The 27,107-nt window shown below is 34.1% G+C and overlaps 1 protein-coding gene across 1 annotated transcript; it reads left to right on the top strand.

Annotated features, from left to right (window-relative positions):
- The first annotated feature begins 3,266 nt into the window (after positions 1-3,266).
- Positions 3,267-4,991, top strand: LOC120084246 (uncharacterized protein At1g08160-like). The gene is made up of 2 exons (XM_039040147.2): positions 3,267-3,872; positions 4,655-4,991. The coding sequence occupies exons 1-2, from the start codon at positions 3,355-3,357 to the stop codon at positions 4,776-4,778; spliced, it is 642 nt and encodes a 213-aa protein (XP_038896075.2). The 5' UTR covers positions 3,267-3,354; the 3' UTR covers positions 4,779-4,991.
- Positions 4,992-27,107: the final 22,116 nt, after the last annotated feature.

The raw sequence follows: 27,107 nt of genomic DNA, 5'->3' as shown, positions 1-27,107 counted from the left end.
ATGTCAAATAATGTATAACATTTTGAAAGTAATTTATAATTTATTACTTCATATTATAGATTGTTCATTCTCTAAAGTAAATACATTTTGATAAATACTCGATACTCGATTCAATTTACATGTTACTCGCTGCTTAATCTGCGTTACACGCTATTCGATACACGATTACTTGACAATACTTGATAAACATTAATTGAACTTACAATACCCGATATACGACACATGTTAAACCATACTCGATGCATGTTACTCGATACATGAGACCTAAAATCATGTGTACTTGATACATATACAGTTGCTTAATATGGAAATATACACACAGTTTCTTGAAACCTTATAATATGGAAATATACAATTTGCTCATATAAAATTAATAGGTCCATACACTTACAAATATTGACACAATCCATGGATTTGATGTAATTCAAATCGTCCACATGAGGAAACCCTGGTAGGTTGCTACTTAGAATGCATGAGGAAACCCCAATAGGTTGTACTTGACAATGTAGTTCTTATTGTTCTTGGACCTTTTTTTTTTTTTTTTTTTTTTTTTTTTTGTAGTTATCTACCTTACCATTCAATCTCTTTGTAGTCCAAGTAACATCCTTCCCATAACACGTTTCCCCAATCTATGGAATTGAAGTAGTCCAAATCCTCCACATCAATTAATAAGGTCTTGTCAACATTGGCCCTGTCTACTCCTTCCCCATCATACCCAATTCAGTGTAATAGACCAATATCATCTTCACAGCATCCATGTCGTTCTCAAACTCCATCTCCTTGTACACTGTCTCTTAGTTACCAATGTGAATGTCCCTTGCAAAATAATTATTGAAGTACCTATATATAGTGATTCAAGTGCTTCACCCCTCCTTACAATTGTTGGATTAGGTGACTAACATAATCCTGCCACCAACAATAAGTCTTCTTTGGAGAATATTAGAACTGTACCATTCAAATCAAAGGTCAATGTATCCTTCCTATCGTCTACAACCCCCCTCAGTAGAATGTAGTGAACCAATGAACTGTTGAAGATAATGTCCATGTCCACATATCGTCTAAATACCGTCTTCTTGAAGAGGGCAAGCTAAGTGGGAGTAAGCTTCTCTTTCACTATCTTGTTAGTTGTCCCAATATAAGAGGATAGAGTGGTCGCTTGGCCTGGAAAACGATCCTGGGGAGGAATCTTGAATTGTCTTGCCATACTGCATAGAATAACAAAAAACACCAGAAAGTAAGTATTTTGTTCAATACTTGATACTCGATGCATGATATAAATATTCGATACTTGATTGCTTGATACCCAATACACGATACATGCTACATAGTGATCCTTACTCGCTACATTACATGTGACTAAATGATTGAGTATACATTAATCCAGTTTCGAGTATGATGTGACTATGATCGAGTATATACGTGTCGATTGCAGTCATATCGAGTGATCATGCATCTGGGTATTGAGTGACCATTCATCGAGGATCGAGTTGGCAAGCACGGGGTGCATCTCAGGGGCGAAGCGATGAAATAACACGTGGATGATGTCAGCAGAAGATCACTTTCTATTACTTTTTCTACAAGTGGCCATTTTTCATTTGTGCCTCCCAAATGCCACCGTACAAAAAAACCCAAAAAAAGAAATCTAAAATTCTAAATTTGTTTCAATTAAAAAGAAACTAAAAACTAGTCAAGTAGGCCCTCATTTCGTAATCATTTTGTTTTTTTGTGGTTGGTTTTTGAAAATTAAGCTTATTTCCCTTACATCTATTACAATGATTTTCATGTTTCTTAAGTAAAATGATTAAATTTTTAACCAAATTCCAAAAATAAAAACAAGTTTTTAAAAACTACTTTTTAAAATTTTAAAATTTTGACTTGGTTTTTTAAACCATTGGTAAAAAGTTGATAACAAAACAAGAAATTTTGAGGTGAAAGTACTTTCTATGACTTAATTTTAAAAAACAAAAACAAAAAAAGCAAATGGTTATCAAACGAGACGATAATAACCATGCATCACATTAGGGAATGAAAAAAAGTTAAAATACTTAAATTACATAGATAGATACTAATACTGATTAGGACGACGACCTAAAATACCACTATATGTATTGTGAAATACACATAGATAAGAATCACTAATTAAAATGATAACGTAGTATAAGCAGTATATATTATTGGAAATACACCTAATAATTTGTAGATATTGAAAAATACATTTGTGTATATAAAATCAAGATAGAGTTGTATAAATTCCAAAATAAATTTGTCTATATAAAGTCCAGAAAAGTTACGTGTTTGACGCTTGAAAATACAATACAAGATGTTTCTTGTATAAAAGTTATATATATATATTTTAAAAAATGTATCTATTTTGAAAAACACATGTTTGTGCATACAACAATTTTTGCTTTACATAAAAGACGTGTTACATCTTAGTTAAATTAAAGTCTCCGTACTTTATAAATAGGATAACTACAATGATTAACACTTTTAGCACTAATAATAAAGTATACAACAATATTTTTAAAGAATTACAAATACAATAAAATCTATCAACATAACTCCTGTTGTTGACCATATTAGTGATATAATCTAGGTTAATTATTTAAAATGGTAAAAGAAAAATACATAAGTACATTCCGAACATCACCTATCTTTGTGCATTCCATCAAATTGTCTAATCATAATTTTCCATGTGGCAAATTTTGTTTTTTTTTCTTTTTATTAATATTTTTTAGATGTGAGTGGTGAGAAGGGATGCACAAAATTTCTGAAAAAATGTCACTGTCTATCACTGATAGATGTTTATCTCGGTCTATTATGGATAGATAGTGATATTTTGATATATTTATAAATAAGTTGGTTCATCTTTCTTTCCTTGAAAACAACCCTATCACCATTCGTTGATAGACCCATATTAAAGACTTAACCTATCATCAATAGACCGTGAGAGTTGGATCTAAGCTATGTTATATTTGTCAACGTTTTAAGTCTGATTGTTATATTTATAATTACTAAAGTAAGTTCTTCGCCTACCTTGAAGTTGTCTACACAAACCTCATGGTGCCACTTGTTTTTCCCTCTTTTTGCCACGTCGGATTTGATGTATAGACTTGATTATTTTAGCCTTATCCACATTCGAACACAGTAAAGGTATAACCGAAATCTTGAACTACAAGTAAACACAAAAAAACGATGGTTAAATAGTGGCATATATTCCTGTACCCCTTAATTAAGCAAACCAAAACACAAACACAATTCTTATATCACTAATCATCAATATATATCCCTTCACTTACACATTGAGAGAACAAATTTGAAAAACCAAAAGAAGTAAAAACTTGTTAAACAACAATGAGAAGCACTACTACACAAGGAGAATCATCATCGTCAACATCATCATCCGTTATTAGGGCATCAAACCAAAGCTCCTATAGGCGACATGGAACGATAAAACGCACGAGAATCATAAGGATCATAGGAAGAAGCTTGTTGTGCGTAATATTTCTTGTTGGTGTTGCAATGCTCACATGTTGGCTTGTTGTGATCCCTAAAACCCCACGTCTTATGGTGGAAAGTGGCAAAGTCACAGCCGATAGTTCAACTAATAGAAAGCTCAATGCCACCATAGTTTTCTCTATCAAAAGCCACAACCCTAACAAAAGAGCCTCCATTCATATGGATTCTATGAAGATGATAGTCAAAGACGATTTGGGCCGACCGTTTTACTCCGACATCCCCACCTTCACGTTGATGCCCCAAAACGAGACCGTCTTCAACCCCACTGTCCATGTTCACTTCATATACCCATTTGGGAGGCGGGTGCTTCCGGATTGGATACGTCTGGAGCTTCGCTTCTCAGCCAAAATCAGGTATAAACATTTTACTTTTAACACAGATATATACAACATACAAATGCTCTTAGGTTTTGTTGATGTTAACTACCATCTTTATTTTTACTTTAAAATTGTATTTCTGTTCGGAATTCAAGGGATAAATTCATCGGATTTACCTCGATTTCAAGGGTAATCGTTTTAAATGGAAAATATGCCAGAAAATTTTTAAATCTTGCGAACTGTCATTATTTACCATTGATAGATAACCATAGACGGATAGATAGTGATATTTTATATTTGAAAATACGTCTACTCATTTTTCTATATTTGAAAATGACCCAAATGTTAACCTAAATTACTAAGGTCTCGTTTAATAACAATTTGGTTTTTTGTTTTTGTTTTTCAAAATTAAGCCTATTTCATTCACATTTTTTTACAAAGACTTGCATCTTCATTAAGTAAAATGGTTGACTTTTTAGCTAAATTCCAAAAACAAAAACAATTTTTTGAAAGCTACTTGTCTTGGTTCTCAAAATTTGGCTTGGTTTTTTAAACGGTTGGTAAAAAATAGATAACAAATGAAGAAATTTGGAGGTGGAAGTAGTGTCCATAGACTTAATTTTTAAAAATAAAAACAAAAAACAAAATGGTTATCAAACTAAACTATAGATTAATCATTTTATTTTTTTGGTTTTTGGATTTTAAAAATTAAGCTTATGGATAAAAATAAGTTTCTTTGTTTAGTTATCTCTCCTTTGTACGGGGTTTTCTAAATCAGTTCATCTCTCTCTAAAAATTAATATCTTTGTTCGAATCAGCTACATTTTGAACAAATGGACGTCGAAACGTCGATTGATGGAGATATATTGTCATCACCTCTGGTTTAAGATCAATGGTACTACACCTAATTTTGATGATACCAAATGCGAAGTGGATCTTTGACAGACTTGACCTAGTTGTGTTATTCTTGCTTAATAAGATGTGTTATTCTCCCTGAATAATTAAAAAAGATCTGTAATCGAAAGTTTCATTTTTTTTTTTGGTAAATTGCAAAAACCCCTCTAAAGTATGGTCATAGTTGCAATTATATTCTTAAATGTTAAAACTGGGTCAAATTAAACTTTCAAACTTACATAATTGTACATATTATAACTTCTGTATCAGTTTAAGGGTTCAATTTTATCATCTATAGGTCCAATTTCTACAATTATTGTAAGTTTGAGAGTTTAATTTTAATACTTGTAGAAGTTTTGGGATATAACTTTTACAATTGAAAGTTTGAGCGTCTAATCGCAACTACCACCATACTTTAGGGGTGATTTCTATCATTTGCGTTTTTTTTTTTAGTTCAATTTGAATAGAGAGTTCTTACATTTTTTCTATAGAATAATAAAGAAAAATGGCATGGAAGATTTGAAAGAGGTTGAGAGAAATTTGCTTTGGGGAGAGCTGACAGAAAGAAATAAGGTGAAATTGTAGATTACATATATATAATCTGTTGTATTTTGTGAATAAAAAGCAAAAAAAGAATAATTGTGAGCTTGTTTAGGAAGAAAGGGCAAAGAAAGCTAAGTCAATTTTTTTTAATTAAGAAAATATAGATAAAGAAAAAGAATAAATTTTTTTCTTCCATTGAAGCTTTATTGAGTTTGGTTTTCTTTATTCTTTGTCCATGAATGAACTTTTCCTACTATCTTTACACTAAGCAAGAAAAAAAAAAAAGGAAATTTGTAATGGGTAGAAAAAAGAAAGGTAAGGATGTTTGTAAATGTAGGAATGATTTTCTAAAATTGTAAATATAGCAAAAAAAAAAAAAAAAAAGAAGGGATTTTCGTTTTTATTATTATTTCAATTTTACCTTTATTTATGTATTAATGAGTATATTTGATTCAACCAATCCATATACTTTGTTTTTGATATATTAGTAAATTGATATACTTTAAATAAATTAAATTACATATAATTTGTAAACTATGTACCATAATTTTTTATTGTGTCATGGTGGACGCTATTTTTTTAGTTTATTGGTTCTTTTTTATATGAAGTTATTTTCGTTCCATTCGTTTGATTTAGGTTTTGGCGTTAATTCTTTTTTTTTTTTTTTTTTTTTTTTTTTTTTTTTAATGTTTTTCAAGAAAAGAGAGAGAGAAGAATTATCTACTTTTGATGGTATATCTTGATGACGTTATTTGTTTCAACTCTAATATATCAAATGTAATGTAAATCGATTAATTTGATCTATTTTCAAATTTTGATATGATTTTAATGCATTTAAGATACATTTAATTTGATGTATCAATTGTATAATTTGTATACTTAATGTTTCGTATATATAAGTTGACCGATATACCAGATTTAAAGAGAGAAAAATATATGAACAATAATATTATATGCCATATATGAACTATATCATTCAAAATAATATACCTAAAATATAACATTTGGTATTTTACATTTATATCAATACAAATTAATAATGCATTTATATCATTAATGTATCAATAGTATATCATCATCGGTTTAAAATACAATATTATATTGGTGTATCAATAGTATATCATCATATATTAAATATTATATTAATGTATGAATAGTTTATTAGCACTAATTCAAAATTTATTTAAAATTTAAAAGTGATGTCCATAGTATATTAGTAGTCAATGAAAATTTATTTCAAGTATTTCATCGATGTATTAATATTATATATATCAACATCATTCTAAATCTATTTTGAGTATAACATTAGTATATTAATCGTATAACAATTGCATTAATTATAAATTAAATTCAAGTATAACATTGGTATATCATTAGTATATCAGTATTTCTTAAAACTTCACTTGTATCTAGTATACAAATAGTAGATAACCACGCATTCAAAGTTAAATTTTAAGAAACATTGTCGTATCAATAATTTACCAAAATACATTCAAAATAGTTATTAACCAAACAAATTGAACCATTATTATAAGTTGATGATGATATACTAAAAAATTATACTTAGAAACAAATAAATAAGAACTCAAATGAAATCCACTAACAATAAAAAAATGAAGAGCAATTGGTGAGTGATACATTGGGTATTTCAATTATATAATTGTCTGATCTACCAAATATAAAGTAAATTATCTGACTAATATATCAAATATAAAATATATGAATTAACTGATACATCAAACATGAAATATACAGATATACTACTGATTTACATGTTGTTACACAAAAGATAATAAATTTGGAATAATAAAAAATGGAAATCAAAAGTAATACTTTTCTTGTTATAGTTGTAAATTTCCAAAAATCATGGCTAGATTTACAATTTTTAAAATACTTTTTGTTATGCTTCCAAACTGGCAAAAATAAATAATAAAGTAATAAATTAATCATATACGAATTTCTATTCAATAAGAATGGTTGAAACAAGTAACATATGTATCGACCTTCTATTCAACAAGAATCATACTTCAATTACAAAAAGTTTCCATATAAGAAAACCACATAAAGGAATGGACTAAGTTTTCATTAACGAATCAACAAAGCTTTAAAAAGTGGAAGAGTGTAAGTATCATAAAAACAAAGCATATAATGCCCAACCAACTCTAATCTTGGTATACTAGCTTAATTGTGTTAGTGATATAATGTTTTGAGGGAATACTTTTATAATTGGGATCAGAGAGATATTTAGTATAATTGTAATAATTTTTCATTATGTGAAATTTTTTATGGTCCATAGTTGTTTCTCCGATTTGGAGTTTTTTCACGTTAAATTTAGTGTTCCCAATTTTATTACTATCTTTTAAAATTCCACTATTATTTTTCTGTTTGTTCTAGTAGTGGGAGATTGTTCCCAACAAGTGGTATTAGAGCTTTAGGTTCGTAGTTTTTTTAATTTCTAAGTATATCTAGAAATGAAATCTCGAAATGGGTTTCAGTATTGTGTATAGTATGGGTTGTTCACTATTCGTTTATTTGCTAGGAGTGAAGCAAATGTGTCAAACTTTATTGGACTTAAAACTTTATAAGTCTAGTAAAATTTAACGTGGAGAAAATTGATGTGGAATGGTCAACTTTGGCTTGTACAAATGCAAGTTAATGATGTGTTGATATAATTTAGTTTACACAAGGCCTTGAAGGGAAAATCAAGTTGTGGTACTTTTGAAGAGTTAAGCAATAATGATATTCTAGTGCAGTTTTGAAGTGATTCTAGTAGAGGCTCAAAGAAATAAGTCTTCGAGTAGAAGACAGGCTGATGGGAATGTAGATAGTTTGGTCACATGAAAAACAAAGCAAATTTGTCAAAGAGTTCTAGCTTGAATGTCGATATTGCATTTCTCATTAGGGGAGATGATGACTTTCTTTTGAAGAAGAGGAGATTTATCCTTATGGTATGTCCACTTTACCTTGTTAGAGGTGTTGAGTTTTATATCCTCAAGCTCGTAGATTTGTAACAAACATTTTAATTTCCTATTAATTAATAAAAAAAGTTGCTATTTCAATTTCTAGTTTGCAGACATAATCCAATATTATGAAAAATCCAAGGTTATTTTATGTAATCTTGAACAATATGTGGTTGACATACAGGTGAATCATATTCCAGTAATAATCTCAAAGGGTCTATAGTATAAGGATAAAATTGGGTGCCTTATCGTTGTGACACTATGAATATGACCCATTTTGCAATCGTTACAAACGATTAGATCCAAATCGTTTATGTGGAGACATTCGAATGAGGGTATCCTATATAAAAAAAAAAATTGTATAAGACTTGATCGAAAAATATTTAATCTCATTTTGTAAATCCATTAATTGAATAGATTAATATTTAATAGGATATTGATCATATGCGACTTGATCTTAATCCTAAGTGAGTTATGAACTCTGCCTGTGAAGACTCGTCATTTGATTTGTATGAGTGAGAGTAGATTGAGGGGTCGATTTAATATGTCTACAACTTGACTTGACTAAATAGGAAGCTAGGAATGTAATTTCACTAGATAGAATTTACTCATTCCCATGTCGGGAAAGTAGATGAGTAGTTATCTTAGGTGCTAATTTCGAGACTTAAAAAATGGGGCTTCACCCTTTCATTGACCTAAGAGAGACTTGGTTTATGGATGGACCATAAACAAATTGTTCATTAGAGGATCCATGATACTTAAGGAGAAAGAGGTAATTAAATGGTAAAATGGAAAATTAACTCAATTGTATTTAGGAACAACTCGTGATGAATCGATGACAACTTGTCCTATGAACATAAAAGTGCAATTATAGGTCTATAGTGAGATGCACTATAGTTAACGAATGAAAATTGATTAACTAAAGAGTTTAATTAATTAATTAATTTTGCATCGTTGGAGCTTATAATATGTAGATCCATATCATCCCTTTGCTATCTCGTAACGAACAAATAGGGATCATCTAATATTGAAAGAGAATTTGAAATGTTCAAATAATATGTTAACTTGAGGAAAAGTATTATTGTATTAGATACAAATAATATCATTTATAAGTATTTTAATTTATATAAGATTCAAATAAGAAATATATAATTGAGGATTATTAAATTATTTAATATGTTTCAAATAATTAATACTTTTATCTTTTATATAAGATATTAAAATAATAATATTTGATTAGGATTGCCTAATGAGGTTCCTATAGAAACATGAATTAGTCTTTTTCTAATGAAATACCTCTTATTTTATTAGATAAATAAAGAGTTTGTACAATACAATTATAAACTACAAAATCACGAGATTTAGGGTATCAACCTGAACAATATATTCTTCTAATTGGTGATCTATGCTTACATCATCAACAAGTTATTGTCCAATTTTATAGTTTGAGTGCAAGATGCCTAGCCATTGATCAAGTCAATCATGAGAGGTTGAAGTATACAGACATGTAAGATATCACTTCAAAAGAATAAGTTGGTTTTTTTTTGGGAGGGGGGATGAGGGACAATTTCATTCATAAATGAACAAAATTAGTATCTGCTGATATGTTCACCAAGTCAATTCCACAGACTAATCTTCAATATTGCTTAGATTTGCTAAATGTTCTTAGTTGTTAATGGTCTTTTTTGGGACACTCCAAGGTAAAATGAAAAAGTCTGAATATGTCCGGCAATGCTTGTGTTGCATATGTGTTGTAGAAAAATAATTGAACTCTTGCACATATGTTATATTGACTAATTGAACTATCTGAATTAAATATAAATTTTCTCTAATTAAATTTAAGTGCAAGTCTAAATAGAATTTCCTGGTGGGTACCAGGATTCAACATAGAGATTTAGATTAATAATCGATGCTTGAACTTGATGAATGATGTTTACACAAGTAGTGTTCAATAAATACATTGATGAATGTTTGCACAATTAAAATGGTAAATTCATTACAAAGTAATGAAAAGAATGGTTGAGGGTGAACGGTGAGAGTGGTTGTGGAGGTGTAATGTGTTGAAGGTGTTTGCGTGCAATGATTATGAGTTGAGTGATGGAAAAATTATATGCATGGATATATAGATACAATCAATGAAGTGGTGTGCATTAAAAGGGGGTGAAAATTAATTAATAGAGTAGGGTTGAGAAGGCGTTTCACTAACATTCACTTGAGTAATGCATAAGTATTCGTTCATGTCTTTAACTCATAAAATGAAAACCTCACCTCTCAGTGTTTTCTACCACATAGATCTTATCTCTAGGATGCATGCTCAAGTTAATTTTAGATAAAAGTTTAAATTTATCTCTAAAGGTACTTATTTCCTTGTTTAACGATTTTTACAACCACTTGCTCTCTCTCGAGTAGTTAGTTATTTCTACTTAAATAAATTGATTAGATGGATTCAAGCAATAGATTAAGCACACATTAAACAAGATGAACTTTAACTTATGCAAAACTTGTGAGAATGTTAGTTCATTCTTCTCAACCCATTAAGAAATTAGTTGCACATGATGGAGAGAAGTGAAAGCATAGATAGATGAGAAATGATGGAAAACATAATTTATATTAAGAATCAAGAATTTCTCAATCTCAATATCTCAATAAAAATTTGAAGTAAACAACAAAATAAAAATTACAGAGATAGAAATGTCAAGTCGCTGGTCACAATTTCTTGTTCCCTTTGGCTTTGATGTTGGTTGCTTTACTGTTCTTATAATGGAAGTTGGTGATGATCTCTTCCTTATCAAAGAAGAAAATTGAGCTTTCATTTAGGATTCCTCAAAGAGAAGCTCGAGAGGTTGAGGACAATGGCGGATGGCAGAGAGAGTTGGGCAGAGCTTCGACCAATTTCTTGACAAAAGGTTCATTTATAGGCATCAAAAGGAAGGTGCTCAACTTCTTTCTAATGATGATATGACACCTTGCATTTAATGCTCTGCTGCGTCCACATCCTCGCATCATAGATTTGTTGGTTCTATCGCGACTATCTCAAATCAGCTACTAACTTATACTTTGATTAGACTGCCATTGCCCATGTGTTTGTCACTTTCTTCTCTTCATGTTTCTTTTTAACGCATGGTTCTTCTTTGCATACAAGAAAGGATTGAGCCAATCTTCTTATGTGTCCAATGACTGCAATTTTATTTTCCTTTGCTAATTTATGCTTCTTTTCATTAAAATCCTGCATTTAGAGAGGTTAGACTTATAATTTTTAGGATATTAATTTTTTTTGTAAATGCTTGAATGCAAAATTTATCCATTTACATGATTTTCATCTCAAATTAACGCATTTTCCACTAGATTTCTCTGGTTATTCTAAATAAAGAGCTATAATAACTCGTATTTCTACAAGTTATCAATATGGTACATCTGTTATCTAAGAGAATTTAAGTGAAGATGGAGATTTGTTGGAATGCCTTGAATTTATTATTTCGTGCCTCGAACACTAATTTTTTTGTTATTTACGATTTTGAGCCTAAGGTTTAGAGAGGTATCATATTTAGAAACTCTTTACAATTTTGGGCCTAGGGTTTAGAGAGCGGTGTCATATATAAACATTTTAACTTTATTGGTGTCTCTGAAATTAGTATTATGATATTTCTCTCTAATAATAACTTGCTCTCTTTCTACTTGTGGACGTAACTAATACACTACTAATTGTGGTATCAGAGCGTTTGAAGATCATCAAGGTCAACATTCTTGGAGCATTAAGATACTCAAGAAATCTAGACTCGATACTTGATCTGATCAGAGATGGCCGTTGCAAGGTATGAAATAGAGAAGTTCGATGGGAAGGATGATTTTGGTCTATGGAAGGCCAAAATCAAAGCTATTCTTGGATAGCAAAAAGCTCACAAGGCCCTTCTTGACCTGTCAACTCTGTCACCTAATAATAACTTGCTCTCTTTCTACTTGTGCACGTAACTAATACACTACTAATTGTGGTATCAGAGCGTTTGAAGATCATCAAGGTCAACATTCTTGGAACATTAAGATACTCAAGAAATCCAGACTCGATACTCGATCTGATCAGAGATGGCTGTTGCAAGGTATGAAATAGAGAAGTTCGATGGGAAGGGTGATTTTGGTCTATGGAAAGCTAAAATCAAAGCTATTTTTGGACAGCAAAAAGCTCACAAGGCCCTTCTTGACCTGTCAACTCTGTCACCTACATTAACAGCTCAAGAAAGGGAAGATATGGAGCTTACAACCTATGAAACTCTGGTTCTTAATCTCAGTGACATCATTTTGAGACAAGTGATTGATCACACGACCTACAAGATGTGGGTCAAGCTGGAAGGTCTTTTTGCAACTAAGGATCTCCCCAACAAGATGTATCTAAGGGAGAAGTTCTTCACTTTTAAGATGGATTCTACCAAGTCACTATCAAACAATCTGGATGAGTTCAAGAGGATAGTTTCTGAGTTCAAGAGCCTTGACGAGAAGATTGGCGATGAGAATAAAGCCTTTGTCTTGTTAAACTCTCTACCCGAAGCCTATAAGAAGTTGAAGAATGCTTTGAAATATGGCAGAGAATCAGCTACCACAGATGCAATCATTTCAGCATTGAGAACTAGAGAATTGGAGCTTCAGTCTGTAAAAAAGGAGCAGCCTGGTGCAGAGGGGCTGTTTGTCAAGGGCAAGAACAAGCAGAATCAGTCTAAAGGGAATAAAAATCAGTCTAATGAAGAGCATAAACCTAAGACCAAGCTGAGATGTAACTACCGCAAGAAGAATGGACACTTGATGAGAGATTGCTACAATTTGAAATGGAAAAATAAAAAAAAAGAGAAGAATCAGAAGGAAAAACAACCAAAAGCTTCAGTGGTTGAAGCTTTTTACTTTTATTCTAATGCCTTAGCCTCCACTAGAAATCAAACCAACAAATCAGTCCTCTTAGGAAGCATGACTGGGTACACCTTTCAGACCTTGGTTTAATACTTACAAGAATGTGGATGGAGAGTTTGTGTACATGAGGAACAATGAAGCCTGCAAAATTAAATGGGTTGGTTCAGTATCCTTGAAGCTAAAGGATGGATCAATCAAGCTTCTCAGAAATGTAAGACATGTACCTTTACTCAAGAGAAACTTGATATCTCTAGGTATGCTTGACTCCACTGGATGTGAGTGCAGAGGAAAATGTGGAGTCCTTGAGGTGATTAAGGATTCTAAGGTTGTGTTGGTTGGTGAAAAGGTCAATGACCTTTATATTGTGAGAGAAGTAAAGATGATGACTAATGTCTACACGGTTTCAATAACAAGCTTAACAGAAGTAGAAATGTGGCACAAAAGACTATCCCATATCAGTGAAAAAAGGATGCAAGCATTGTTCAAATGAGGTATACTGCCCAAAGGTATCAGTGAGCACTTTTCCTTTTTGAACACTGCATTCTAAGTAAAGCAACCATACAAAGTTTCACAAAATCTCAGCATACCACCAAACGAACATTGGATTATATCCATTCTAACCTATGAGAACCATCTCCTACACCAAGCCGTAGTAGCTCAAGGTATTTTCTAACCTTTATAGATGACTTTTCTAGGAAGAGCTGGATATACTTTCTTAAAACTAAGGACCAAGTTTTTGGGAAGTTTAAAGAATGAAAATCCATGATAGAAAATCAAACATCTAAAAGGTTAAAATACTTTAGAACTAACAATGGGTTTGAATTTTGCAATGAGTACTTTGACAAATATTGTAATAAGAATGATATAATTAGGCATAGAACTATGAGGTATACACTTCAATAGAATGAGGTTGTTGAGAGGTTAAACAAAACCATAGTGGAAAGGATTAGGTGTTTGCTTTTTAATGCTATCTTAGGTGAAAATTATTGCGCAGAAGCTATAGCCTACACAGTGTATACCTTGAATAGGTACCCTCACACATCTTTAGAGTTGTTTACCCCTGAGGAAAAGTGGACTAATCATCCTCCTAATCTAGATAACCTCAAGGTCTTTGGATGTGTAGGGTTTGTTCACTAAATTAAGAAAAAGTTAAAGGCCAGAGCAGTCAAGTGCATGTTTGTAGGCTTTACAGAGTGTATTGTGTTGCCTTAGACTAGGGAAGATTAGTTTCTGGTGGAAAACAAAGCTACCCTTCGCAAGTTGGTCAGAAGTCGGTCTTTTTTGGTAAGACGAAATTTGGCAATAACAGACCACCTACGGATCATCCCGTGCCTGACTATGAGCTCGAAGGGTTTAAAATGTGGCATCCAGTTGAGAGGAAGTTCATGTGAGCAGGGACATCACTTTTAAGGAAGAAGAGATGTTTATGCAAAAGAAGAAAAAGCTTGAGGATGAAGATGAGTCATCCAACACAGAAATTGAGGTAGAGTTACCCACTGAGCAACCAATAGAAACTAACCAACCTAGTGACACAGGAGAAGTTGAGGAAGATGCAAGGGAACAAGAGGATACAGTAAATGAACAACCTGATTTAAGTCAGTATATCTTAGCTAGGGATAAACAGAGGAGAACCATTACCCTTCCAGCAAGATATACTAAAATGAACTATATGAATCTGGTTTTAAATGTTGTTGTAGCTCCTACTAACCAAGAACCATCCTTTGAGGAAACAACAAGTTGTATTGATGCAATAGATTGGAAAGAAGCTACGAATGAGGAGATGCATTCACTAAAAGTGAATGACACTTGGTCTTTAGTTCCTTTACCTAAGGGTTACAAACTAGTTGCCTCTAAATGAGTTTTCAAACCTAAGGAAGGAGTATCCTGTGATCAAAAGCATAGGTATAAAGCAAGGTTGGTTGCAAAGGGGTTTACTCAAAGGGGAGGAATAGACTATTCAGAGATTTTCTTTCCAGTTGTCAAACAAACTTCCATAAGACTTTTTCTATCCTTAATTGCTCAAAATATTTAGAATTGTATCAACTAGATGTCAAAACTACCTTCCTTCACGGACAATATGACGCAACCAAAAGGATTTGAAGTTAAAGGAAAAGAAAATCTCTATTGCTTACTCAACAAGTCAATCTATGGGTTAAAACAATCACCTAGGTGCTGGTGTAGAAGATTCAATGACTATATTTCTAGCATTGGATTCAAAAGAAGTTCATTTGACATATGTGTTTATGTAAATACAGGTTCTTACAAGGACAAGGTTTACCTACTCATATATGTAGATGATATGTTACTGGCAGGTAGGTAAGGAAGATCTAACCCATGTTAAAAACCTCTTAAAAAGGGAGTTTGATATGAAGGACTTGGGAGAAGCAAGCAAGATCCTAGGAATTGAAATCCAAAGGAACAAGGAGAAGTCTATTCTAAGCATCAATCAGTCCAATTACTGTGAGAAGATCTTAAAAAGATTCAATATGAATGATGCTAAACCTGTGAGCTTACCTATTGCTCAGCACCTCAAGCTTTCCTCAATTAACTCTTCTAAAGATTCTGATAAAGAACATAAAAAACATATGGCTGTCATACCCTATAATTAAGCAATTGAAAGCCTAATGTATTTAATAATTTCTACCAGACCTGATCTCTCATATTCAACTAGCTTAGTTAGTAGATATATGTCTAACCCTGGTAAGAGACATCGGGATGCTACTAAATGGATCCTAAGTGTTCGTTGCTATCGTGATTCGAGCTAGGAGTGTATTGTATAAAATGATTTGGAAAAATAAGTTCCAAGTATGAATGATGCGTTGATGCTTTGATGCGTTTATGTATTTGTAACACATTGATGCGTTATAGATGTGCAATAGAATGCATGACACTCCACTATTGACGTTCAAGTTTTCCTAAATCAGATCCAAGTATAAATCCAATTTAGGTTCCTGGTAAGTCCAGGGTCGAACTCAGGGATTCAGGTTAAGCTAACGCAAACCTTGCGTTGTAGCTGTTGTAGGGATTTCCTAAATGTATGAAGGAATGTGTTATTTACACTAAGGTGCTATGCTTGTGCAAGAAGATACAAAAGAGTTGAGTAGAGAATGATGGGTCGTGTGGAAATGGATTTTAGTGCAAGTGGTATGCGTCAATCTAAGATGAGTGTACACGAACTAGAATGTGATGAATGAGATTATTTGTTTATCTTTGTTTATGCGTTAAACTTTATTCAACAGTTCTCAATGCGAATAACATACAAAACCTACCTCTAGGATGCATGCGTCAAACATAGGATGCAATAAACACCACTAAGTCTATCTCTAGATGTACTAGGTGTTCTACTTGTTGCTGGCTTATTTACTCTTTCGAATAGTCTAAGCTAAGGATGCTTTTACCAATTGATCAAGTTGTCTTAGGCATTTGAAATGAAGTTTTGCATAAAGTATAGATGCATTCAACATAAGCAAGAAATAAACAATGGCAAAGTGTGATGGATCAAATATATGAATTTATAAAGAAGCAAATTGTCTTTACAAAAGCAATATTTAATCAGATGAAATGAAAGTGATAAATGAGATGAAAAGAACTGAGTCAAGCCGCAGCGTACAATCTCTTGTATCTCTTTGGCTCAATTCTAGTTGTGTACACTCACTTGTATAAGAATTAGACAAAGTGTCTTTCTCAAGCTCGGCTTTCTCCGCTCCTTGATTGGCGGTGATGGTGGTTCTCTACCCTTCTGCTCTTCTTGGCACTACAACACAACTTCTAAAGATCTAACACTACGACTACGTTAATTATAAGAGTGAGAACTTGAAAATTTCTGAACTTCGAACTCTGGAGGGATTTCATCTATTTATAGGCATTGGTCATCTCTAGCTTGGTGATGGGCAGCATTAAAGTCCATGCCCTGGTCAGCCGCCTGACACTCGAAAGCTTTTCAGACGCCGCCTACTGCAGGTGCCCATACTTGCAAGTGATGATTTGACACAAACAGCCTGAATCAATGAATCTTCTTTGTGTTGAATCCCTCCGACGCATGGCCCATGTGTTAGAACTTTGCCTGCGACACTTCTTACTCATGCGTTAGCTTCTTGTTGAAATCCTGCAATATAACGCGTTAGTTCCGCAGTATTTAGTAATAAACATTCTTTTGCATGAGTTTGTTAATGTTTGAGTAATTCCATGCGTTTCTTCTAAAAATGAGGAGATTTTATCATTAAAAAACCTTAGTTGTTCCAACTTAAGAGCCAAAATAACTTGTATTTCTACAAGTTATCACCATCCTCAAATTTGAACAATGCTTGTCCTCAAGCATTCCATAAATAATTCTTTGTTATCTCCCTTGTCTTTAGTGTGCAGAGTTCGCCTCTCATCATATTCAATTATAAGCTTGAGACAAGAGTTTAGAAAACGTAACGCAGATTGACTCTTTTCTAAAAGGAATAATGTTTAGTTTCAGGTGCAGCAAGCCTTTTATCAACAACTCCTTTCGTTTCTCAAAACATTCCTGTTTTTTTTCTAAACCAGCAATGCTTAGATGCTCTTTTTAAGATAGATGCCGGATAAAAAGAAAAAAGATGAATTTTCAATTACCCATGCATTGTTTCAGATATCCCACTTTCGTTTTGGCTTGCCCCTATGGGTGTCATGCGATCATCTAACTACGGGTGAGAACCCTTCACAACTAAACGCATATCTAATATTCATGCGTTTCAAGACATAACTTCTTTAGACTAGATAGAGGAGTTTTATGGGACGCATTGGTCTAGGAGACTTAACTTCGTTTTGACTTGCCCCCACGGGTGTCATGCGAACATCCAACTATGGCTAAGTGCATGTTCCAACTTTTTAACTCATGCCACTTTGAAGTTTTTCTTTTGAAGTAATGACAGAGGAGTTGCGTTTAACATTTTTCTATTTTGTTCCCTTTCTTTTTGATGTTTTCAGTTAATGTGTCTAAACTCGGATTTCCCTCATCCCCAAATTTGGAGATGAGCTAAATCCTCATTGCTAAAAGAGAAACAAAATTTCGAAAAGGCCTTGAGAATTCCGAAAGTTGTTTTGAATTAAAACTTGCATGCGTTAGAAAGAAAAAATGTAGTTTTTTTAGAGAAGTTCAGGCTTTGTTGATTTTCCTAACGCCTACTCTATACTTATAGATTTCATATTGTTGATATCATTGAGGTAAGGCAAAGCACAAGACTAGAAAATAGCTAAAGAACAAAAAAAAGTATGCTAAGGTCAAATGCAAGGAAAAAATGATAGAAATTTTTCATTCATTTTCATAGGATAACATGAAATAAACAAACAAGTCAAAAAAACATAAAAGATCAAATAAATCAAAATACAAAATAACCAACACCCCAAAACTTTATTGTGCTAGCGCGTCATCCCTGCGTTCTTCTGCAGGGTCTTCATCCATAAAGCATAAAGGGTTTCTAAGATGAGCAGGTAGTGGAGGAAGGGCAAACATTCCAACCAAGACCTGATTAATGTACTGCGTTGTATAAACAAATTGGTCTTGCATCCTTCTTGTTTGCTGCATTAAGTAATCTCTTAGAACCCTGTTTTGTTGCTGAAGACCATCGATGGACGTGACCAATGGTCTGAGTTGATCACTGATGAAAGTTTTCAACTCTTCAAGGTCAGTGCTGCGTTGAGGTGGTGCTGACTCTTCACTTCTTTCAACTGGGTCTTCAAAATTTACTATGTTACTCGATCCTAACCCAGTTGGTTCAAAAATGGTTGGAGGAGGCACAAAATTGGGAATTGGACTTGGTGAGGGTGAAGGAAGGGGGCAAGGGATGTCTTGATCTATATCAGTAGGTTCTTGGTGCGTTGGATCAAGACTCCCTTCTGGCGGGGCCACTGGTGAGTTTTGGAGAGTGAGGTTTAGGGTTGGCCGCGCTTCTTCATCCGTAAGTTCAGGCTCTGCTTCGTAATCTTCATGCTCTGAAGCTTCATCGTTGTGTTCAATTATCTGGACGCGTCTTCTTTTGGGGGCGCGTTTATATGATCGAGATCTGGCTGCCACTTCAATTATCTGGACGCGTCTTCTTTGCCATTTGCTTCCAGGCTTGGCTACCACTCTTAACGCATCTTCAATTTGGCTCGGCGTTGGTTGTTCCAAGATGCGGTTACCTTCTACGTTCAGATTACTCCTGATGTTGAACATTTCATTGATCTTATCGGATGAGAAGCGCACCAATACCCCATCAACAAATTCTGTATTTTTCTCCATGTCGAACTTACTGCTGTAAAACTGGTGGGCAAGGTTGGGCCAAATTCTTGTATGCCCAACGCATAGCTGACCCCAATCCATTGCGTCTATGGTTTCAGTTATATATGCTGGCAATGGGTGGCGTTTGGGAAAGAAGCCTTTCTCTACAAGAATATCATTGAACTGACGCTTCCTTCCGTGGTCTTTTTAGGTAACACGTTGGTTACTTTACGCTTGCCCACCGCATGTTCCTTGGCTTCCCGCACTAGCTCTCTTAATTCGTTCTCCAATTCCATTTGGAGAGCTGACTTCCTTCAGCCTTGCCTTGCGGGCTGATAATCATCCAATTCCTTCTCTAACGTGTTGAGCCTTGAGCAGCTCCCACGCGTTTCATTTTCAGGACCGGATGCTGACTACTCATCTTCTTCCTCCAAGATTAATTTTCTCTTTCTCGTCACTCTCTTTGCTTTTGAAGGCCCTTTATTCGCGTTAATTTGACGTGATTGCAACGCGTCTGGGCTAAATCCCCTTTCTTCATCTTCTTCATCTTCTTCTTCTAACTCTGCTTCAAGCATCATTGTGTAGCGCACCGCTTCGTCCAATTCAAGTGATGCGTTAGGTGGGTTGGAATGCATCACTTGCTCTTCTTCTTGGCCTTGATTCAGACTTGCCAAGATAGCTCCAAACACTTTTTGCTCGTCCCGTCGAGCCAATTCCGCTAATTCTTCAAGGTTACGCTCTAACGCAAGATCGTCAGAGCTAGGCCTAGGTGGAGTAAATGGTGGGGTGCCTGATGGCGTATGCGGCGACCCAGGGGATGAGATGATGATGGGTGAACGCGGTGGTTGGTTGGACGCGTCTGCTTCAACTAGATAGATGGTGGCCAAGGGTTGGATTGACAGTAGAGGAGGTGGACGCACGACTGACGATGGTGCGTTATGAATGTAGGTTGGGATGGGGTCATGCATCGTACCCATCAGAGTGATATTCGGAATGAATGGTGGTGGGGCGGGCTTGATATACGATTTCTTTGCAGTCGTGGATGACGAAGGACGCTGCCTTGCTTTTGAAGGGGTTTTAGGTTTTGGTTTTGGGGTGGTTTTAGGCTGTTGGGTGGTCTTAGAAGGAAGGGTTGTGATGGCTTTGGTGGGCTTCGACCGAGACGGTCACTGGGAAGTGGAGGATGCTCCGTCGTGCAGAGGTTTGGTTGGGACAGAGGTTTTTGAGGATTTTCGAGGGCTTGAGGGAGGCGATGTTGAAACAAACAAGGAGGAGAATTAACTTAACGGCGAGACGTCTCTAAAGCTCATTGATTGATTCTAATTATCAGACGTTGACGACATCATGGTTGAAGAGTGGTCAGAGAAATGTTTGAGCGAACGGCGGTGAGGGGAACGAGAGGCACTAGAATTTTTCTTTTCTTTTTTTTTTCTTTCACAGAGAGATCGAGGGCAATGAAGAAGAAGAAAAGGAAGGGTCTCGATTTTTATAAGATGGGGAGAGAGAGGGGTGACGTCAGGCGGCGCCTGATTTCTGCAATTAATGCGAAGTCGAAGGGACGTTTCTTGGGTTTCCAAGCACTCGAGTGCTTTGCATTTTCGAGACGCGTTCTTTCGACTTGGGCCATGCATTAGACTTAAGTCTAGTGTGTTCGTTTATTCCCATCTGGATTATAGACAACTTTTTTTTTTTAATTATTTAAAACAAGTAAATCTCTAACTATGAAGGTAATAACAATGAACAATCAATCTTAAAACGCAGAAAAACAAACAAAGTAAATGCAAATGCATCGATGAAATACATAATACAAAAAGAATAAGGAAAGATGAAGCGTCCCTGAAATTTGTGTCGGTGTGAACACATGGATGCTTCGACGTGAACCTTAGTTGGCTTCGCGTAGTACGAGAGATGACTTTTGACGTTCTATGCCATCTTCAAAGTATGGCTTCATTCTTTGGCCATTTACTTTGAATGCATTGGTGCCATCCTTCCATGTTAATTCTACTGCTCCGTGGGGAAAGATTGTTTTGATAATGAATGGTCCTGACCACCTCGACTTTAACTTTCCTGGGAACAAATGCAATCGTGAATTGAACAATAAAACTTTTTGGCCAACAAAAATCTCTTTCTTACTAATGTGTTGGTCGTGCCAACGTTTTGTCTTCTCCTTGTAGAGCTTGTTGTTCTCGTATGCGTTCAACTGCCACTCCTCAAGATCATTGAGCTGAAGTTTGCGTTGATCGCCCGTGGCGTCCAAGTTCAAATTTAGCTTTTTTACTGCCCAAAAAACTTTGTGCTTCAACTCTAGGGGTAAGTGACAAGCTTTTTCAAATACTAAAGAGTATGAAGACATACCTATGGGGGTCTTGTAGGCAGTCCTGTAGGCCTAGAGTGCTTCATCCAGCCTCTGTGCCCATCTTTCCCAGATGCGTTGACAACTTTCTCCAGGATAGATTTTATTTCCCGATTGGATACCTCAGCTTGATCGTTCGTTTGTGGGTGGTAGGCGGTAGCGATCTTGTGCCTAACATTATATTTGGCAAGTAATTTAGAAATGATGCAATTAATGAAATGCGTACCTTCGTCACTTATCAAGGCTTTTGGCGTTCCAAAGCGTGTGAAGATATTCCTGGTAAGAAACTTAGAAACAGTGGACACATCATTTATGGCACCAGCTACTGATTCTACCCACTTTGATACATAGTCTACTGCAAGTAGGATATATTGTTGGCCGCAGGATAGGGGAAAAGGTCCATAAAATCAATGTCCCAAACATCAAATAATTCAACTTCAAGAATATTATTCAAGGGCATTGCATCCCTTGATGAGATATTCCTGGTGTGCTGGCAGGGGTCACATTTACGAACATTCTCCCTCACGTCTTTGAAGAGGGTGGGCCAGAAGTATCCGCTTTGAAGGACCTTCGCAGCGGTTTTTTGCCAACCAAAATGCCCTCCGTAAGGAGAGTTGTGACACTCAGTCAAGATGCGTTATGTCTCTTCCTCCGGAACACATCGACGCATTATGGAGTCAGGCCCTTGTTTATAGAGAACAGTTCATCCCAAAAATAAAATTTCCTGTCATGTACTAACGGTTTTGCTGAGAGTTGAAGTTCCTAGGGAATTGCTTGGTAGTTATGTAATTAACTATGTCCGCATACTAAGGTTCCCTGTCTTCAACTGTGAACAAGCTTTCATTAGGAAATGAATCTTTGATTGCATTTTCTTGATCTTGCATTTTTTGATTTTCCAATCTAGACAGGTGGTCAGCCACCTGATTCTCAGTCCCTTTTCTGTCTTGAATATCAATGTCAAATTTCTGTAATAGTAGCACCCATCTTATTAATCTTGGTTTCACGTCTTTTTTACTCATCAGGAACTTTATGGCTGAGTGATTTGTATAGATGGTGGCTGTCGCACCAACTAAATACGATTTAAACTTCTCGATGGCAAACACTACAACCAACATTTCGTTTTTCGTGGTTGTGTAGTGTTCCTGAGTGTCATTCAGTGTCTTGGACGCATAAGATATGGGATGTATCAAATTTCCTTTCTTCTGCCCCAGCATGGTACCTATTGCAACATCACTCGCGTCACACATGAGAATAAAACACTGCGTCCAATCCGGTGCTATTAGTACCAGAGCTATAGTCAACGCATATTTCAATGTTTCAAACGCGTCACAGCAGTCATTATTGAAATCGTAGGGCCGGTTCGTTTCTCTCCTTAGCTTGGCCGTGCACATCACTTCCGTGGGTTGTCATCACCGGTGTTGCTTGGATCTCTGTCGTCGTGGGCTTCTTCCGGTGGTGGGTCTTCGTCGTGGGTGTTCTCCAATTTTTTTTCAGTTGGTTTTCGTCGGCGCGTGGGTGTTCTCCGTTGTTCTTTGGTGTTCTTCCGTGCTTTTCCATCGTGGTTGGGCATTGTTCTTCCAGTTGTTCATCGTGGTTAGGCGTTGTTCTCTGGGTGTTCTCCGGTTGGTTTTTCGGTGGTTGTTCTTTCGGCGGGTCAGCTCGCCGTTCGTCCAGCTGGTTCCAGTCGTAGAGGTAGGTCACCGGTGTTATGGTCACCTTGCCGTTTGTCAGATCTGCCATCTCAACTCTATTCGCAAGGTCTGGTGCTCACTAGCGTTCCAATCTTCGAGCTTAGGTTCGGATCTCAAGTTTGTGGGTTGTTTAAGTTGTTTGCTTAGAAAGGTAAAATTTTATTTTCATATGAATTTTCAATTTAGTAATTTAAAGTTATTTCATTCATTTTATTTCTATTTTAATGATTAAGCTTATTGAAATTTTGAAATATTGGAATTAAATTAGTTGAAGAATATATACTTGGTTGGTAGTCTTGCTTGATGTAGTTTAAGTGTATATCAAAATTCTTTTCTTTCATATATATATAAACTAATTTGGTCTTACTTTGTTGATTAAGTTTGATTGGTGTGGTTCAAGTGTTATTTCATTAATTTTATGTTTTATTCCAATGATTAAGCTTCTTGAAATTTGTTAATGTTGGAATGAAATTAGTTAAAAAATATGTACTTGGTTGATAGTCTTGCTTGGTGTGGTTCAAGTGTATATCAAAATCATTTTCTTTCAATTATATGTTAACTAACTTGGTCTTACTTGGTTGATTAAGCTTGATTGGTGTGGTTCAAGTATTATTTCATTAATTTTATGTTTTGTTCCAATGATTAAGCTTCTTGAAATTTGTTAATGTTGGAATGAAATTAGTTAAAAAATATATACTTGGTTGATAGTCTTGCTTGGTGTGGTTCAAATGTATATCAAAATCATTTTCTTTCAATCATATGTAAACTAACTTGGTCTTACTTTGTTGATTAAGCTTGATTGGTGTGGTTCAAGTGTTATTTCATTAATTTTATGTTTTGTTCCAATGATTAAGCTTATTGAAATTTATTAATGTTAGAATGAAATTAGTTCAATAATATGTACTTGGTTGATAGTCTTGTTTGGTGGGGTTCAAGTGTATATCAAAATCCTTTTCTTTCAATTATATATAAACTAATTTGGTCTTACTTAGTTGATTAAGTTTGATTGGTGTGGTTCAAGTGTTATTTCATTAATCTTATGTTTTGTTCCCATGATTAAACTTTTTGAAATTTTGAAATGTTGGAATTAAATTAGTTGAAGAATATATACTTGGTTGGTAGTCTTGCTTGGTGCGGTTTAAGTGTATATCAAAATTCTTTTCTTTCAATTATATATAAACTAATTTGGTCTTACTTGGTTGATTAAGCTTGATTGGTGTGGTTCAAGTGTTATTTCATTAATTTTATGTTCTGTTCCAATGAATAAGCTTCTTGAAATGTGTTAATGTTTGAATGAAATTAGTTAAAAAACATGTACTTGGTTGATAGTCTTGCTTGGTGTAGTTCAAGTGTATATCAGAACCAATTTGTTAATGTTTTAGGTCTTATTGTTGATTATGGTTAAATTTACAAGCTTACTGTTACGTAATTTTTCCTTGTTATTATTTGTCTTTTTTGTAGATTAAGTTGCATATTTTACAATCATGGATAAGTCATGGATGAAAATGAATAGAATATCAGCTAAGTATGGTTTAGGGATTGAGATGTTTATTAAAAATGGTCTACAACATTCAAATATACCGAATGTCATGAGTTATCCATGTTTGAAGTGTGTGAATGCAAATACTCTAAATGTGAACACAATAAGAGATCACTTATTTTTTAATGGTATAGATCAAATTTATCAGACATGGATTTTTCACGGTGAATCATTACCGGTTAAGAGAAACAATGAAAATGTGTTTACTAGTGAAAGAGACAAAGTTGATGAAGATGATGTTGACGTTGATGACACAATTGGAATGTTTGAGGCTGCATACAACTATTTTAATGAAAAATTCGATAATTTTGAAGAATTATTAGATGATGCAAAGAAATCATTGTACTCAAATTGTAAAACTTTTTTCAAAATATCTAAATTGGTAAAGTTATATAATTTGAAAGCTAAATTTGGATGGAGCGATAAGAGTTTCACTGAGTTGTTGGAATTAATTCATGACAGTAGTCCTAATGAAATTCCAACTTCTACTTATGAAGCAAAAAAGATGTTGGGTACTCTTGGAATTAAGTATGAGAAGATTCATGCATGTAGCAACGATTGTTGCTTGTTTAGAAAAGAACTCTCCAATGCAAATGTATGCCCCATTTGTGGTACGTCAAGATGGAAGCTTCATAAAAGTTTAAAGGAAAAGGCTAAGAATATCCCAACAAAAGTCATGTGGTATTTCTCCAACACCATCGGTCTTCTCCAAAATGGAAACCTGTAAAGGTAAATTTGCATTTATTTTTTTAACAATTTATGTTCATTTGAACATAAGAATAATTGTTTTCAACTTATTTATATGCACTGCCCCCATCAATTAGATTTTGTAGGATGCAGGTACTATGTGCAAAATTATATACACAAAATAGTGCATAATCCTACTACTCTCATTAATAGTCTTGTACGTAAATTATTTATTTTTTATATACTAGCTTTAATTTAATAAATGATGTAAACTTATGTTGAGTTTATTTTTTTTCTTTTCGAAGTTCAATACAAAAAATGCATATACCCAAGGAGAGATTGACGTAATTTGAACTTAATGGACCAGTTTTGTTGGCCGATTTGTGTAATGATATACTTCTTGTTTTTTGTCTCAATAGAATGTAAATGCTAGCTTAGAATGAATCTTGACGAGTTTTGAGTAAAATATGCAAGTTTAGAATGAATCTGAAGTACTAATCGTTGGTTTGTGGATAGACGAATTGTTATCTAACCATGATCTGTTTATTGGAAGATTTATGTATAATTTTTTTTGTTTATGGGGTATTTGGTGTAAGTATTCGTGGAATACTAATTAATATTTGTGAATGAGAGAAATGATTATTATAGACGGGGTTGATAATTATAATTATTGGTCTATGAAAGTGTGTTATCGATATACAAATGTTGGTTAGTGTGTTTATTTTATATTTGATGAGTACTTATAGAATAGATTGGAAATATTAATTCTTGTTTGTGGATAAATTATTATATAAATGTGTTTCATTGCAGGTAACTTTGTATTTAGTTTTGTGGTAGAGTGTATTTTTCTGTCTATTGTTATATTTCAGGTTTGAGTTCAGTGAATTCATAGGTGGAAGTCAAATATTGTTGTCTTGCCATGCAGAATATAACAGGCACGCATTACAATAAACAAATTTTTTTTTATATTTTTTAATAAAAAAACAATGACAGACATTTCCTGACCCAACATGAGACATATAATATCATATTTAACTTTTTGACCAATATTAAAAATGGATTCGACAACGAAATTTAAAAAAAACGAACAACAATTGAAAAAAGCGGACATGAATTCTGGACTTCAATGTCTGTTTAAAGGGCTTTAATGGATTATGGGCTTCAGTTGACAAACAACATTAAAGGGCTTTAATGTCGGTTCGATTGACAACCGACATTAAAGCCCTTTCCAGAATTCTTGTAATGGATGATGTAAGATAAGATGTATATACATTGTGAAATACATATAGATAAGTATCACTAATTAAAATGATAACGTAGCATAAGTAATATATATTATAGGAAATACACCTTATCGTTTGTAGATATTAAAATATACATTTGTGTATATAAAATCAAGATAAAGTAATATAAATTCCAAAATAAATGTGTCTGTATAAAGTCCATATAAGTAACATGTGTTTGACGCTTGAAAGTACAATAAAGTA

The sequence above is a fragment of the Benincasa hispida genome, chromosome 8, assembly GCF_027475165.1.
Source record: "Benincasa hispida cultivar pf3 chromosome 8, pf3_genome.v1.1, whole genome shotgun sequence".
NCBI classification, from domain to species: domain Eukaryota; kingdom Viridiplantae; phylum Streptophyta; class Magnoliopsida; order Cucurbitales; family Cucurbitaceae; genus Benincasa; species Benincasa hispida.
Note: the sequence above shows the minus strand (reverse complement) of the source record. Positions and strands in the feature narration are given on the sequence as shown.

Coding starts and splice junctions, on each gene's coding strand:
- LOC120084246 (XM_039040147.2), top strand. CDS start 3,355: ATGAGAAGCACTACTACACAAGGAGAATCATCATCGTCAACATCATCA. Junction 3,873..4,654: donor CGCTTCTCAGCCAAAATCAG/GTATAAACATTT, acceptor TGTTCGAATCAG/CTACATTTTGAACAAATGGA.